The sequence below is a fragment of the Pleurodeles waltl genome, chromosome 8 (assembly GCF_031143425.1).
Source record: "Pleurodeles waltl isolate 20211129_DDA chromosome 8, aPleWal1.hap1.20221129, whole genome shotgun sequence".
NCBI lineage: Eukaryota > Metazoa > Chordata > Amphibia > Caudata > Salamandridae > Pleurodeles > Pleurodeles waltl.
The window spans coordinates 1,482,238,496-1,482,255,794 of record NC_090447.1 but is presented as its reverse complement, the minus strand read 5'-3'; the positions used below and the strand labels follow the sequence as shown (position 1 = coordinate 1,482,255,794).

The window sequence follows — 17,299 nt, the reverse complement described above, 5'->3', positions numbered from 1 at the left end:
CTAATTTTGCCACTATCTTACCTCTAAGGGGAACCCTTGGACTCTGTGCACGCTATTTCTTACTTTGAAATAGTATATACAGAGCCAACTTCCTACAACGACACTAGGAATCACAAGTATGAAACAAAAAGGTTTATACATAAAGAATGGCTATTTCCAAATAGCAATTAGGATAAATTTGTTGTTTAAAAATAGGTATTCCTCATCTTTGTACATCTGGCTCCAAGTCTCTAGAATATAAAAGGTGATACTAACTGGGATGCAGTTACCAAAATGTGTGACCCAAAGTGGCTGGGTTATTGACTCTACTGAGAAACTGTCTCAGGAACAACTGGGAACCATTTCTAACAAAATGTACAAAGGAAATGTCCATGTCCAGGGGAGAGAGGCAGCCAGCAAGATTCTCCACCGTTGGCATCTGCACAGTTACATAAAATGCTCAAAAGCAAATCAAGCTTATGCTGGTAGAGATGTGGTCATGTGGTCTAGATAAAACATATCCTATCTAACAATTCAAAACTAAAGGCACGTTAGGAAGAGACCTTACACAATATAGATGTAATCATGGACACCAAAACCCCCAGGGCTTCAGCTAGCATCTGTTTTCGGATGGATACCTGGAATCAAATGAGGTGGTCACATAAATCAAGAGAGGCTATTAAATATCTTGTTATCAACTGCTAAGTAAATGATTCTAGCCAAAAGGAAAAAAATGTTGGTACATATTAGATTTCATATATGGACCCCATAATGTAACATGACATCATTTATGTTGGTAAAATGGCACCTTACTGGCAAAACTCACTGATACCAAAGACATGGACATTGGAGATGGGTGTCATTTTTATAGAAAATCTACTCCTGCCTCTAAAGATTGCTTCTAAATTGTTGTCCCTAATCTATCATGTCATGGTGCTGAATCCTGAATGCTAGTGCAACCTATCCAGGCATCGATATACAGTCTACATGTTTTTCCTAAATGAAGCAAAAACTGGTTGCAACCAGCGTGTGTTTTTTGTGAACCAACCTATATACTAATCACAATGGGTTGTAAACCAACCTGCTTAATGAATGAATTTTAATTAGGCAGGTCACAATTTGCGATGTTGTACAACTGGCTGCAAAGTCATGGATGGTGGCCTACGAACAAGAGATCACCATGCATTCCTGTGTTTGAATTTCATAATGGATTTTCTTTTAACAATTTGCCAGATTTCCTTAAAGGAAAATGACTCTCATGTCTACTCCCTCTGAAGCTGCTACTCCAATACACTGGGGGAAAGCAGTTGAAAGAGGACACCTTCCATTTTGGGAAGGAGTTACCACCCCAACTTAGTAGTTGGTAACTTATCAATTGTTTAAGACTAGTATTACTGATGCAAACCTTTGATACCAAAATCGCAATTTGGAAGGCAGGTCAATTTTTTTTTAGCTTGTGTAGAATACATAATCAGGACTTAAGTTTGCATTTGAGGATACAGTATGGAATGTTGTGCATTGTACACAGGCAGTACCTTCAAAATAGGATACCAAAGGTGAGATCTATTGCTTTTTCTGCCTAATGACTTGAATGACCAATCACCCAAAAACATCATTATTGTTTCTGAACCATCTCAACCTTACTCAGTGAGGTCATCATTCCACCACAACTATTTAAACTGTAATAGCCCATAAAGCCCCTACATTTGACTTTCACACATCAGATACCCATACACTTGAAGTCATGCTTCCTGAAAAATTGCCTATTACTTGCGTTCAAATAGTAAATCTACTGATGTCAAAATAAAATTACTGGTTAGTTAAAGTAGTAAGATATTATATTCCTTCAAAAATACTGTTTGACTAAAATAAAGACTCTGCCTTACCTAAGACTTTCCGTGATTTCAGGAATTTCTGCATGAAACGGGAGCTAGTGAACAGCAGTTCGAACATCCTTTCTGCACTGATGTGGAAAAGACGGTTCAAGTAAAGTCTTCCTTCTAGGTTATCTCCATGGAATGGCTCGTCGGCTGAGTGAAAGAGAGAACATAAAACAATCAGCTGGGGAGCTCATGTGAAATCTACAGATGCACAGAAAGTGGAACAGCCATTCAATCTTCATTTGCTTCTTCAATATCATTGTTATGTGATTATCAGTTCAGAGACCATTTTCTCCCAACACTCCCTGTGATTTGAAACATTTATACCTCTCTGCTTGAGTTTCTGTAGTGCAGAGATGCTTTCTATTTACTGCGTCAAAGCCTTTTAAAGATCAAAATATAACATGGTTTTCAAGGAGCTCCACATCATCGCTCTTCCCTCTTTCTCGGAACAGTCCTAATATAGCAAGTTGACCCACCCACAAGGACAGGTATCTTGTCACTTTCACAAACATCCCACTTTTTTAGGTAAAGCGTAAGTGTACGATCTCTTGTATATATACATTTAAGTATACTTCTTCTGTGGGCTCCCAGCTATTTCCTTTGTTAGTTTCAGTGTCATTTAAAATCCTTGCTTGCCCATGGTCAGTCATGCCTCTTTGTCCCTCCTTCTTCTATGTTAGAGCAGGGACCAACTACTGTATAATTATGCTTTGTCCTGTTTATCTGGTCTGTAGGGGACTTATTTTTTTTTTTTTTTTTAAACTTTGTTTCCTCCTCCTGTCCAGGGAAGCTTCCCTTTTCATTTGCAGAGCATTCTTCCTTTGAGTTTAGCTGTAAACAAGGCTATAAATCAGGCTGTTATCTCGGTCACATTTGGTCTTTGTGGGCTCTCTGTACCCTCTCTCAGCTGCCTGGCTCCCTCCCTTCCTTGGCTTGGATTTTCTTTACCAAGTGTGCCTGTCTGTGTGCTGAAAGCAAAAGCGGAGGATCCCTTGTAATTGCTTATAGCCTAGGCACCCAGCTCAACCACAGCTCTGCAATCCCTAAGGACAGTGCCCACTTTTGCTCCACAATGGGATCCCACTCCCAGCTCCATCAGTGCACTTCAGTTCACACACTCCAAGCCCTCAGCCATGCCAGTGCCAGACACCCCACACACAGTGTCTGCCAAAGCACCTCAGTTCTTGCAGTCCATACACTCTGCTGCTCTGGTACTGGGACCTCGGTCACAGCTCCATTACTGCTCCGCAGTTAACACATTCCAAGCCCTTAGCCATGCCAGAACCCCACACCTGCTGTCTGCCAGAGCACATCAGTTCTTACAGTCAGTACACTCTACTGTTCTAGTACTGGGACCTCCGGCGTAGCTCCATCAGTGCACCTCAGTTCCCACACTCCAAGCCCTCAGCCGTGCCTGTGTCGGAACCACACACATGCTGTCTGCCACAGCACCTCAGTTCTTACAGTCAGTACACTCTGCTGTTCCAGTAGTAGGGCCTCGGGCGTAGCTCCATCAGTGCACCTCAGTTCTACCCCAACAAAGTCAATTCCTTTCCTATACTGGGACCTTGCTCACATACAGTTTCATTACAGCAGCTCAGTTCTAATATTCAGTCCCACTGCCAAGCCAATACTTTACCCAAAAGAGCAAAACACAGCTCACCCAGTGCATCACAAGTCTAACATCCAATGCCACTGTTGATGGGAACCACCACAGTTCTGCCAGAATCCATCAATTCTAACATTCAGTGCTCATTTCTTCTCAATACTGAGGCTCACACACTCCTTTCAGAACTCTTCACTTATGTAATTTCAAAGGCAATGCCACTCCTATACTGGGCCCCACTCACATCTTCACCAGGGCACCTCCACTCTAAAACTCATAACTCCATTAACAAACCTCACTTCTGTCCTTCTGTGCCCGTTACTATTCCAGTACTGCAGCCCACATACAACTGTCCGTGAACCTCAACCATAGCCTGCAGCGCCCCATTATTCCAATACCAGGAATTACACGGTGCTCCGCTTCTCATTCCTCACCTGCTGCCTTTTCTGTTATTCCAGCACTGGGCCGGGACACAGCTCTGTCTATACCCCCAATCCCAAGCACCCCAATATTGCTGTATTGGGGTGCACATACAACTCTGCTAATGCACCTCCTGCTGATCTGAGGTGCCCTCTTCTGTTCCACATTCTGACTTCTGTTTGAGGACGTGGGGGAGCCAATTAAATCTATTCTTAGCTGCCATCTTTATTTGGGAGGGTCTGATTCACCTATCTCACTCCGTTTACTCTCAATGTTTTCTTATTCTCCACTTCTCTCTTTCCAGCTCTTACAATCCTCACGCTAACAGTTTTGCTTTTTTTTCAACTGTTCATTTCTACTCCTCTCCCTTTTTATTTTTTTATTTCCCTCTTCCTCTTGCTACTTCCACTTTCAAACACGCAAAAACGTGGTTATATCTTTCCTTGTTTTGTTCCTCTCTTTTTTCTTCATCCGGCGTTCATTCTTTCACTTTTTTTTTCTCTTCCCTTCATACTTTCTTTGTCTTTTTTATTTGCTCTTTCCTTTGACTTGGTATGCTTCCTTTCACTTATTTTTTAATCTTTCTTCTTTCCTTTGATGTTTTTCTTATCTTTGTCTGTCAATTCACGTTTTACTATAAATCCCTCTTTTTTCCATCGGTGTGTGGAAGCCACAAGTTACTTGTCAGGACCCGAAGTGTCAAAGTGGTTTTCCCATTCAGTGTCTGTGGGAAATGTATCAGTACATACATGTCCTGGTTCTTTAGCTGCTTGTTTCTCTCACCATCTCTCTTTTTTACCTAATGTTAATTTTTCTCTTTTCATTATTTTTTCCTATTTATCTTCCGTTCGCTAGCTTCCTTCCCTTTTATCTTTTGTCTCACATGTTTGCTCTATTTCTTCTCTTAGTTGTATTTTCATTTTCTTGTTCTTTCTTTCCCTTCTTTCTTTTATTTCTTTACAACCCATTCTCTTTCTTCCTTCGGTCTGTTGTATTCCATCCTCTTCTTTTTCTGCCCCATCCGCTTTCTCTCCTGAGGCCTAGTTATCAATGGAGCAACAGGTGCAGTGGCACCGGGGCCCAGAGACCTATGGACCTCACTCAACTCAAATTACTGCTGTATTTTCCTACCAAAATTCCAGTCAACCTTTTTCCTTTCTTACTCCAGGGCCCATGACACTGTTACCACGTCACTTGTCCTTTCCATCTTTACTCCCAGCTCCCTCTTTCCTTTTACACTCCAATCCATCCCAAATGATATTTTTTTAAGGTGTTGTGAGCATTACACTCTAATGCCAAAAGTTTATTTCTGATAAAGGTTTACATGATAATTGTATATGTTTTAAGATAGAGGAAGAAGGTAAATTACGTGCTTTAGTTAAAGACTGGACCACTGGAATTATATGGCAGGAAAAGATGAAATTATGAGAAATGGTTGACCAATTTATGTGGCAAGAAAAGTCCAGTTATGAATTTACAATGCCAATAGCTCTAACTCAAGAAAATGCTAGACCTATTGCATTGCAAATGCTTGTTTATTTTCTTTCTATGAAAGCCAGCCAGAAAACACCTCTGAGTGGCACCACTCTACAAGTCATCGTAAGCGAGTATTTCAACATGTCTGCACTTGGGGGGTTCTCAGCCTAAAGGTTCCAAATAAATCAGAAAGGAGAGAGCTCCTCATGCAGTCGGGTCTGTTCCTGGTCCTTTGATTCCTGCTATTGTTCCTTCCCACTGCTTTTGCTTTTCCTGTCTGTGAGGCAAGCTCTAGTGTTTGGGAGCCATTTTAGTGATGCCTCTGGGCACGATATTTTAGCAACTAGGGCCTGCTGACTGTACCCTTTAGCCTAGCAACGTTTCATTTTACTTCACGGTATTCTTTTAGAATCGGCCACATTTGTGGTGATGTTGTATTTTCCTTTATCTTGTAGTCCTTTTGCCTAGGAAAGCATTACATTTCTTACATTACATTTTTTTTCACTCTGCGCTTTCTTCAAAGCTGCAACGAGACAGGATTGTCTGCACAAGTTGTACACTGCATCTCTGACATTCACAGAATTTAACAAGTTACTTACCTTCGGTAACGCCTTTTCTGGTGGATACACTAGCTACCTGTGGATTCCTCACCTAATGAATTCTCCCAATGCGCCAGCAGTCAACGGAAATTTTCTTCCCAGCTCTGCATGTCGACGAGGCAACAAGAGGTCCTCGCCGGCGTGCTGACGTCCGTTTTCACCATTTTTTACGTGCCTTCAAGGCGAACAGGTGACTACTGACTATACATACTTGACACAAATACATCAATGAAATATAAAACAAAAGCTTTAATAAAATAGAAACATCTAAATATCAACTCTACTGGAAAAGCACATATATGTACATGCATCTACAAATATCAAAAATATATATATATATATATATATATATATACACATATATATATATATATATATATATATATATATATACATATATATATATACATACACATATATACATACACTTCTTCATATATACACACCCTAGGATATCTTGGTATGACCAACCAGGCAACGGGGAGGCGGGTGGGACCGTGAGGAATCCACAGGTAGCTAGTGTATCCACCAGAAAAGGCGTTACCGAAGGTAAGTAATTGTTCTTCTGATGGATACAACTACCTGTGGATTCCTCACCTAATGAATAGAGTCCCAAAGCAGTACCTCACTCAGAGACTCGGAGGCGGGTGCCTGAATGGTCACACCAAGAAATCCTGCAGCACGGACCGTGCAAAATGACCATCCCGCCTAACCTCTGAATCCTAGCAATAATGCTTCGCAAAAGTATAGAGGGAAGACCAAGTTGCGGCCTTACAAATCTCAGCCACAGGAACACCTCTTGCCAAAGCTTTAGAGGCCGACTTAGCCCTGGTGGAATGGGCTCCAATTCCAGCAGGAGGAACCTTCTTTGCCAAAGAGTAACACATTTTAATGCAAAGAATGACCCACCTGGATAGTGTTCTCTTGTGGACTGCCTTGCCCTTCCTCTTCCACACGTAGCCAATGAAGAGCTGATCTTCCACTCAGAACTCTTTCATTCTGTCAACGTAGAAGCTCAAAGCTCTTTTAGGGTCAAGCCGATGAAGTCTCTCCTCTTTTGATGGATGGGGAGGAGGATAAAAGGATGAGAGCATAATGGACTGCCCTAAATCGTAAGGAAAGCCGCCCTGGTCCTCAGCACCACTTTGTCCACATGCAAGGAAGTGAAAGGGGGTTTTACGCTAAGCGCTTGCAGTTCACTCACTCGCCTAGCTGATGTGATGGCTAAAAGAAAAACAGTTTAACACCAAAAACCTTAAGGGGCATGAATGTAGAGGTTCAAACGGTGAACCCATCAAAAATCGGAGTACCAAATTCAGATCCCATTGAGGCATAATAAAGGGAGAGGGAGGGAACTTATTAGTAAGACCTTTCAAAAACCTTACAACTATAGGGGATTTAAACAAGGAGGGTTGATCAGGAAGGCACAGAAAGGCAGACAGCGCCGACAAATAACCCTTAACAGTCGCAACTGCACACCCCTCTGCACCAGGGACAACGCATATAACAAAATGTCCGACAAATGGGCACGTAAGGGATCAATTTGGTTCTCTCCATACCAAGCCACAAATTTTGCCCATCTGCCAGCATAGATTGATTTAGTGGAGTGTCGCCTGGCCGATAAAATAACATCCACCACCTCTGGAGGGAGAGAAAAGGAACTCAGATTGCCCCGTTCAATCTCCAGGCATGCAGGTGCAGACTCAGGTGCAGACTCTGGAGGTGGGGGTGTAGAACCTGCCCCTGCGAAAGGATGTCTGCCCTGTGAGGGAGACGGAGCGGAGGGCACAGTGAGAGCTGGAGAAGGTCTGTGTACCACACCCTTCATGGCCAATCCGGAGCTATCAGAATAACTTGCGCCCGGTCTTGGCGAATCTTCCTCAGATCCTGAGGAATCAAAGGTATGGAGGGAAACGCGTAAGGCAACTGGCCATGCCAGGACATTTGAAACGAGTCCCCCCCCCCCAACGCCCCTCGCACCGGATGCTGGAGGCTGCAGAACGACAGTGCGCGTTCTCCCGAGTGGCAAACAGATCTACCTGAGGAAATCCCCACATCCTGAAGACGTACAGGATCATGTCCAGATGGAGACGCCACTCGTGATCGGCTGAGAAGTGCCGACTGAGACTGTGTGCACGTACGTTTTGAACTCCTGCCAGATGATTTGCAACTATGCAAATCTGATGGTCCTGAGCCCAGGACCAAAGCCGTAGAGCTTCTCTGCAGAGAAGGTACGACCCTACTCCTCCCTGCTTGTTGATGTACCACATCACAGTAGTGTTGCCCATCAGGACCTGTATCGACTAACTGCGAAGGGAGGGGAGGAAGGACTTGAGAGCCAAATATATCGCCCGCAATTCCAACAGATTGATGTGAAACATCTGTTCCACTGAAGACCAATGACCTTTGATCTCAATCAATCAATCAGTCGCATTTATAAAGCGCGCTACTCACCCGTAAGGGTCTCAAGGCGCTGGGGGGGGGGGGGGGGCGGGGTCAATGCTCGAAGAGCCAGGTCTTGAGCTGCCTTCTGAAGTGAAGGTGGTCTTGTATGGCGCGAAGGTGGCTGGGAAGGGAGTTCCAGGTCTTTGCTGCTAGGTAGGAGAAGGACCTGCCTCCGGCAGTGGCTTTGCGAATGCGGGGTACGGCTGCCAGGGCTTGTCCGGTCGAGCGTAGGGTGCGAGGAGGAGTGTAGAAGGAGACGCGGTGGTTGATGAGTTCTGGTCCGCGGTTGTGCAGGGCTTTGTGTGCGTGGGTGAGGAGTCTGAAGGTTATCCTCTTGTTGACTGGGAGCCAGTGGAGTTTCTTCAGGTGACCGGAGATGTGGTGGTGGCGGGGTATGTTCAGGATGAGTCGTGCGGCAGCGTTCTGGATTCGTTGGAGTTTCCTCTGCAGCTTGATGGTGATGCCGGCGTACAGGGCGTTCCCATAGTCCAAGTGACTGGTGACGAGGGCGTGGGTGACGGTCTTCCTGGTGTCGGTGGGGATCCAGCGGAAGATCTTGCGGAGCATGCGGAGGGTGTTGAAGCATGCTGAAGTCACCGAGTTGACCTGTCTGGTCATGGAGAGGGAAGAGTCCAGGATGAAACCGAGGTTGCGTGCGTGGTCGGTGGGTTGGGGAGTGCTGCCTAGGGCGGGAGGCCACCAGGAGTCGTCCCAGGCGGTTGGTGTCGGGCCGAGGATGAGGACCTCCGTTTTCTCTGTATTCAGTTTAAGCCGGCTGTCTGTCATCCAGTTCGCTACTTCCTTCATGCCTTCGTGTAGTCTGGTTCTTGCTGAGGTGGGGTTGTTGGTGAGGGATAGGATGAGCTGGGTGTCGTCTGCGTAGGATATGAGGTCGAGTCCGTGTTTGCGTGCGATGTTCGCCAGGGGGGTCATGTAGATGTTGAAGAGGGTGGGGCTGAGGGAGGATCCCTGGGGGACGCCGCAGATGATCTCCGTAGCCGTGGATCTGAAGGGGGGGGAGGCGGACTCTCTGAGTTCTTCCGGAGAGGAAGGAGGTGATCCATTCCAGGGCCTTGCCTCTGATGCCGGCGTTGCTTAGGCGACGTATCAGGGTGCGGTGGCAGACCGTGTCGAATGCTGCAGAGAGGTCCAGGAGTATGAGGGCGACGGTTTCTCCTTTGTCGGTCAGGGATCTGATGTCGTCCGTGGCTGCGATGAGGGCGGTCTCGGTGCTGTGGTTAGCTCTGAAGCCGAACTGTGAGGGGTCGAGTGAGTCGTTGGTTTCCAGGGCGGTGGTGAGTTGAGCGTTGACGATTTTCTCGATCACTTTGGCGGGGAACGGTAGGAGCGAGATGGGCCGGAAGTTTTTGAGTTCGGTGGGGTCTGCTGTTGGTTTCTTTAGGAGGGCGTTCAGTTTGGCGTGCTTCCAGTTCTCCGGGAAGGTGGCGGTGGAAAAAGATGTGTTGATGACGTCTCAGAGGTGGGGTGCGATGATGTTGTCGGCTTTGTTAAAGATGTGGTGCGGGCAGGGGTCGGATGGTGATACTGAGTGGATGGAGTTCATGACGCGGGTGGTTTCCTCAGTGGAGGTTGGGTTCCAGGTGTGGATGGTGGTGTTGTCGGTGGCGGGTTCCGGTGGAGGGCTCGTGTTGGTTGTGGTGAAGCTGTTGTAGATGTCGGTGATCTTGTGGTGGAAGAAGGCTGCGAGGGAGTCGCAGAGGTCCTGTGAGGGAGGGATGGATGGAGTTGTTTTCGGCGTCGGGGTTGGAGAGCTCTTTGACGATGCCAAATAGTTCCTTGCTGTTGTGGGCGTTGCTGTCTAGTCTGTTCTGGAAGGCTGATTTTCGTGCTGCGCGGAGGAGTTGGTGGTGTTTGCGGGTGGCGTTTTTGAGAGCAGACATGTTTTCGTCGGTCTGGTTGAGGCGCCAAGTCTTCTCGAGGGTGCGGCATTCTTTTTTGGAGTCTTGGAGGTCGGGGGTGAACCAGGAATTTTTCTTGTGGCTGTTTCTGTTTGCTTGGGTCTTCAGGGGGGCCAGGAGGTTGGCGCAGTCTGAGATCCAGCTCGTGAGGTTGTTGGCGGCTTCGTTGGGGTCTGTAGTGCTGGTGGGTGGGTTCTGAGAGAGGGTCGATGTGAGTTGTTCCGAGGAGATTCTGTTCCACTGTCTTCTTGGTGGCTGTTGGGCGTGGTGGTGTACGTTGGTTTTCTTGAAGCTGAAGTGGACACAGCTGTGGTCTGTCCAGGAGAGTACGGTGGTGTGGCTGAAAGAGATGTGTTTGCTGGAGGAGAAGATGGGGTCCAGCGTGTGTCCGGCGTAGTGGGTGGGGGTGTTGACTAGTTGTTTCAGTCCCAGGTTGGCGAGGTTGTCCAGTAAGGCGGTGGTGTTGTTGTCGGTGCGATTCTCCAGGTGGAAGTTGAGGTCCCCTAGGAGGATGTAGTTGGTGGACGGGAGTGCGTGTGGGCTGATGAAGTCTGCGATGTCTTCGCTGAACTTTGTGCGTGGTCCCGGTGGTCTGTATATGAGGGTGCCTCTGAGGGTGGTCTTGGGGTCGCTGTTGATTGAGAAGTGGAGGTGCTCGGCGTCGGGCAATGAGTTGTCGGTGTAGGTTGAGATGCGGATGGAGCTCTTGTGGGCGATGGCGATGCCTCCTCCGGTGCGGTTGGTACGGTCTTTCCTGATGATTTTGTAGCCGTCGGGGATGGCTATGGCGATGTCGGGGGGTGCCGAGGAGGGGTTCATCCAGGTACGGTCTTTCCTGATGATTTTGTAGCCGTCGGGGATGGCTATGGCGATGTCGGGGGGTGCCGAGGAGGGGTTCATCCAGGTCTCGGTGAGGAAGGCGATGTCCGGGTTTGTAGAGTCGATGAGGTTCCACAGTTCGATGGCGTGCCTGTGGACGGATCTGGTGTTGACCAGGATGCATTCGAGGTTGTTTCCGGGCGAGTCGTTCCTGTTGGGTGTGGTGTGAGTTCGTAGGCAGGTGAAATGGCAGTTGCGGCAGGTGAAGGGTCCGTGGGTCCGCTTCGGGGTGGCGCGGCAGCAGCCCGGCGTGCGGCCGGGGTTGAGAGCGGTGAGGAAGGCGGAGTTGTGGGTCAGGCGGGGGTGGTGGGGGTCGCGGGGGCCAGGGGTTGTGGCGCTAGGCGCGGTCCAGGCGCGTACGGGTGCAGACGGGCTTGCCTTAGGCGCGCCTTTGGCGCGCCAGCGGCGCGGCCGCCATTTAAGGGTAGCCGGGGTCAGCTGGGAGGCGGGAGGCGGGGGAAACTGGAGGTGGGAAAAGAGCAGCGAGGAGGCCTGGGGAAAGAAAACGCGGCAAAAAGCGGCGAAGCAGCGGCGGTAAAAGAACGGCGAGAGGCCAAGAAAAAAACTCTAAAGGGAGGGGCTGAGAAGAGAAGAGGGAGGACGGCGGGGGGGGGGGGCACACGGCACTCAGGGGCACTCCGGGGCACACGCACGGGATACACGGGGAAAAAGAGGAATCCAGTCAGTCCGTCACACAGGCACTCGGGGGTACATGGGCAAAGAAGGGCACACTCGCACACACTCACAGGAGGAGAACGGAGAGGAGGGCAGTCAGGGACTGGTGGCGCTGTGTGAGCAGGGGAGCGACCTACCCGAGGGTCAGTGGTCGCTACCTCTGCCTCGCAGCGGCCGCCATTTAAGGGTAGCCGGGGAGGAGGGGTCAGCTGGGAGGCAGGAGGCGGGGGAAACTGGAGGCGGGAAAAGAGCGGCGAGGAGGCCTGGAGGCCTGGGGAAAGAAAACGCGGCAAAAGGCGGCAAAGCATCGGCGGTAAAAGAACAGCGAGAGGCCAAGAAAAAACTCTAAAGGGAGGGGCTGAGAAGAGAAGAGGGAGGACGGCGGGGGGGGGGGGCACACGGCACTCAGGGGCACACGCACGGGATACACGGGCAAAAAGAGGAATCCAGTCAGTCCGTCACACAGGCACTCGGGGGTACACGGGCAAAGAAGGGCACACTCGCACACACTCACAGGAGGAGAACGGAGAGGAGGGCAGTCAGGGACTGGTGGCGCTGTGTGAGCAGGGGAGCGACCTACCCGAGGGTCAGTGGTCTCCAGGTTCCCCAGATGAGCTTCCCACCCTAAAGTGGAAGCATCTGTTATCACTGCGGTCACTGGAGGCAGCAGTGAGAACAGCCTTCCTTGGGAAAGGTTGCCGTCCACAGCCCACCATCGCAAATCCGCCGCAGTGTCTTTGGCGATCATTATTGACTCCTCGAGATCCCCTTTGTGTTGAAACCACTGCCTGTGGAGGCACTACTGAAGAGCCCTCATGTGCCAGCGTGCATGAGTGACCAACAGAATGCATGAGGCGAACAGACCGAGCAGACGAAGGACCTTGAGGACCTTAACAACCGCTCCACTTTGAAACATTGGAATCAATGCCTGGATGTCCTGAATCCACTGAGGCGGAGGAAAGGCCAGATTCAATGTTGTGTCCAGTACAGCCCCTATGAACAGGAGGCGTTGAGAGCGCTCCAGGTGAGATTTGGGCAGCCCAGATCGAACAACAACTGGGTTGTCATCTGCAGGTGATGCAACACGAGCTCTGGAGACCTGGCCTTGATCAACCAATCTTCCAGGTACAGGAATACGCTACTCCCTTCCTCCTGAGATGCGCTGCAACCACTGCCATCACCTTCGTGATGACTTGAGGTGCGGAAGTAAGACCAAAAGTAAGGACCGCAAACTGATAGTGTTGCGTCCCCACCACAAACCGGACATACTTCCTGTGCAACTTGAGAATAGGGATATGGAAGTGAGCATCCTGCAAGTCGACAAACACCATCCAGTCTTCTTCGTTCAACGCCAAAAGCACCTGCGCTAGGGTCAGCATATTGAACTTCTCCTGCTTGAGGAACCAGTTCAAAACCCTCAGGTCCAGGATAGGCCTCAACCAACCATCCTTCTTGGGGATCAGGAAATATCTTGAATAACAACCCTGCCCCCTTTCCCGCTCTGGAACCAACTCCACTGCACCTTTTGATAATAGGGTCTGAACTTCCTGTTGCAACAACAGGAGATGGTCTTCCGTGCAAAGGGAGGGATGGGTAGGGATGGCAGGAGGAAACTCCCGAAAGGGAAGTGCATAACCTTTCTCCACAATATTAATGACCCAGGAATCAGAATCTTCCCCCTACAGGAGAAATATGGGAAGGAATGGATGGAGGACTAAGGCTGCTTTCCCTGTTGCACCCCCCTGGAGGAAGAGGAAGAGGCAGGGTGCTGCTGGGTGGCTCCTCTGGTTCGGACTCTAACCCTCCCTCAAATGACCTAAAGGGAAGAGTAGATGGTTGTTGGCCTGCAGAATGGAGTCGCCCCCGAAAGGAAGAGCCTCGACCAAACCCCCTGAACCTTCTAAATGACCTGAACGGGGTCGTGGCAGAAGCCTGCAAACCTAGGGACTTAGTCGTAGCTCTACTCTCTTTTAGTTTATCTCCATCAAATGGTAAGTCTAAAAGAGTCGTTTGCACATCCGAGGAAAAACCAGAAGACCTCAGCCAAGCATGCCTCCTGGTTACAATGGATGTCTCCATTGCTCTAGCCACTGAATCTGCAGTATCTAACCCTGACCAAATGACCTGAGTCGCTGCCGCCTGAGCATCAGCCAAAAGACCCCGCATGTCCTGGGGCAAATCTGGCATCTCAGCTTTAGCAGCATCCATCAAGGCATAAATGTATCGTCCCAACACACAAGTTGCATTAGCCAACTTCAGGGCCATTCTGCAGGATGAAAAGACCTTCTTGGCCGACTGCTCCATCCTTTTCGACTCCCTGTCTGAAGGAGCCCCAGGGAGCGAACCAGGAGCTGAACGTGAGGAGCAGGAAGCCTGAACCACCAGACTCTCCGGAGTCGGATGCTTAGAGAGGAAGCCCGGATCCCCAGGGACCACTCTGTACCGTCTAGTCACTGATCTACTAACTGCCGTTGAAGATACTGGTTTCCTCCAAACCTCCATAATCGGTTCAGTGAGAGCCTCATTAAACTGCAGGAGTGGCTCTGCAGCAGCTGAAGCCGGATGCAAAACCTCTGTGAGAATATTGGTTTTCACCTCAGCTGCTGGTAACTGGAGATCTAAAAAGTCCGCTGCTTTTCTTACCACAGAATAAAATGAAGCAGCCTCCTCAGTGAATTCACCTGGAGAGGCCAAGTCCCACTCTGGGGAAGTATCAAGACTGCTGGCAGAATCCAAGCCCTGAAAATCCCCCAGGAGCTCTGCAATCTTGCCTTCCTCTAGGAGCTGTCTGATATTCTTGCTCCTCCAAAAGTCTGAGGGCCTTCCTCCTCGAGTACAACCTGGCCTCTATCCTCGACGTCGATAAACAATTAGCCAACACCCCCGCTGACGCTGATCTTCCAATTCTTCCGACGCCAGATCAGCTCTCTTCGCTGGCGTCGACTGGAGTCGTGGCGAAGCTGACGGCGTCACCGGAACAGCCGAAACCACCGGCGTCGAAGGTCTCCCTGGCGACGTCAAAGGCACCGGCGCCGGACCAGCCCTTTCTACCGGGCAGAAGGGTGTAAAAGGCGTCAACTTGAATGAAGTGGGAACACCCAGATCAAAAGCTAATGAACCTGAAGGACCAGCCGATGCACCGCCAGGAGCCATGGCACTAAAGATGTTGAACATCGCATTTAAGAAGGCCGCCGGATCCGCTCCCGCAGCCGGGAAGGCAGGATACCCCTGCGGCATTGGCGCCAACTGCAACGTCAGTACTGGATCCGGCACCTCTGACTGAGGTGAGAAGGCAGGACTCTGGGCAGGCTTGTCCACCTCGAACACCAACGGCGCCGGTGATGCCTGAGGACTTTGAGGCTGTGGCGTCACTGTCGGACAGACCTCCCACGTCGAGCGATGCTGAGCAGCTGGAGACCTCGAACGAGATCGATCTTTCCCCGACTGACGTTGGGAACCATGCCGACGCAGAGAGTCATGACGGCGCCATTTTTTGTGCGAAGATTTCGAAGATGATCTGCGATGTCGATGTTTTTCTTTCTTCTTCGACTTTGCTAAAAAGAGCTTGGCTTCACACTCTTTCAATGCCTTTGGGTTCATTTGCTGACAGGAGCCACACTCTTCCACGTCGTGTTCTGAGCTTAAACACCATAAACAGTCATTACAGTCATTACAGTCAGTGACCTGCATACAACCTCTGCATTCCCTGCAAGGTTTGAAGCCAGACTTCTGAGGTGGAGACATTTTAACTGGAAAGTATCTCTTCCAAGAAACAGTAGCTCCCCAAGAGCCAGGAGAAAAAAAAGTTTACTCGAAGGCACGGAAAAAAGGGAACTGACGTCAGCACGCCGGCGAGGACCTCTTTTTGCCTCGATGACGTCAGACGTCATCGCGTGAAGTCGGGCAATTGTGACATCCTCGTCGACGTGCAGAGCTAGGAAGAAAATTTCCATCGAATGCTGGCGCATTGGGAGAATTCATTAGGTGAGGAATCTACAGGTAGTTGTATCCATCAGAAATCCGTATTTTTTATGTGAGGACACTTTCTCAGAACATCAGTTGTTTTATTATAAATACATGTCCCTGTCCCATGCATGTTAGAGGGAGGTTCCAGCCAGATTACCACAACTTTATGCGGTCTGACTTTGTTACAGCTGCTCACTGAGACCACCGGTTCCATGGCCTACATATGGATGGTGTCTCTTTAGACAATAAGCTTCACTACTACTGTCCTACTCGGGTATGGGGGATGATGTCTTCGCGGGGAAGTCTTGAAGGGTGGATTAGGGCTTATCTTGCAGTGCTCTAGCATAGCTTAGGTAGGAATCACATATGGTGCATAGTGACAGTATGGTGGGACTTTTCTTGTGTTTCCCTTTTCTTGTCACCATTTTGCTTCTAGTATGTTTCATCATCCTAATTATTGCATTTCATGTTATTTAATCTAAGACACAGTTGAATAAATAAATCTTATTGAACCATTCCCTTCTTCTGTTCGTCTTTGCGTGTGTAGGGGAATGTAACAGAGAAAAGGATGAGATCTGATCCACTGCAATTTCCCTGAGAAGTCACAATGTCATGCGCCCGGTTGCCACAAATCATCCCTGCTCTTGGGCAGAGATGAGGCGCTGCTAGCTGGACAGAAATGGATTAAGCCAACAGTTGTCACATGGTGTGAAATTGAACTCAGTTTCCCACAATTCGGGTAATGCTGTCGCCCAAATCCAGCACCCTAATTGGTACCAGTGACTCTTGCCTCTGTCTTCCTGAGGCAGATCACTGAAAAGTCAGTTAATGCAGTGGTTGAACATCATTTTCTTCATGCTCCTTTTACCACCCCCTATACAGAGGGTAGCCAGGCAGGCTGGATGATGACAATTCAGTGACTTTTTCATGTGAGAACTGAGAGCCAACAAAGTCTTTTGTCTCCCATGTACTTGGTTAAGAGGAATCCTTTCTACACATTTAAGCAAGGCCTTTCCTGCATGAGGCCCCCCTTCTCCAGAGTCTGGTGGCATACATGCCCATCTCAATGGAGGATGGTCCTCCCTCCAATGCTACTGATCAAAAGAATGAATCATCGCTTAAAGATTACATTAGGCTATTTTCTGAATGACATTGTAGAGAAGGCACTCTACTTTTTTTCAGACATTGCTTTGCAAGCACTTAAGGTGACCTCTCCATTATTTGTTTACTGAAAGGGAATCCTTTTTAAGAGGTCCTGCTCTCAAGCTCCCTTTGTACAACAGCATCTTTTTGGCCCTCTTTGGGCCCTTATCTGGAACAATTTATTAAAGAGGTTGTAGAAAACTGGAAGGTGGCTATTCTTTAAAACCTAGTTGCCTGTGCCATGCCTTGGCACTATCTGCTCCCCAACAACCCTTTTCACAGTCTTGTTTTCACTGGGCCTACATTTTT

The 17,299-nt window shown here is 48.8% G+C and overlaps 1 protein-coding gene across 3 annotated transcripts in view; it reads right to left on the bottom strand.

The window, feature by feature from the left end:
• Positions 1-17,299, bottom strand: part of GRAMD1C (GRAM domain containing 1C) — a 1,284,216-nt gene that overhangs the window by 360,757 nt on the left and 906,160 nt on the right. For all 3 annotated transcript variants that reach the window (XM_069202670.1, XM_069202671.1, XM_069202672.1), the window contains one exon: positions 1,866-2,009. In XM_069202670.1, the coding sequence (XP_069058771.1) occupies positions 1,866-2,009 (144 nt within the window). The remainder of the gene's footprint in view (positions 1-1,865; positions 2,010-17,299) is intronic.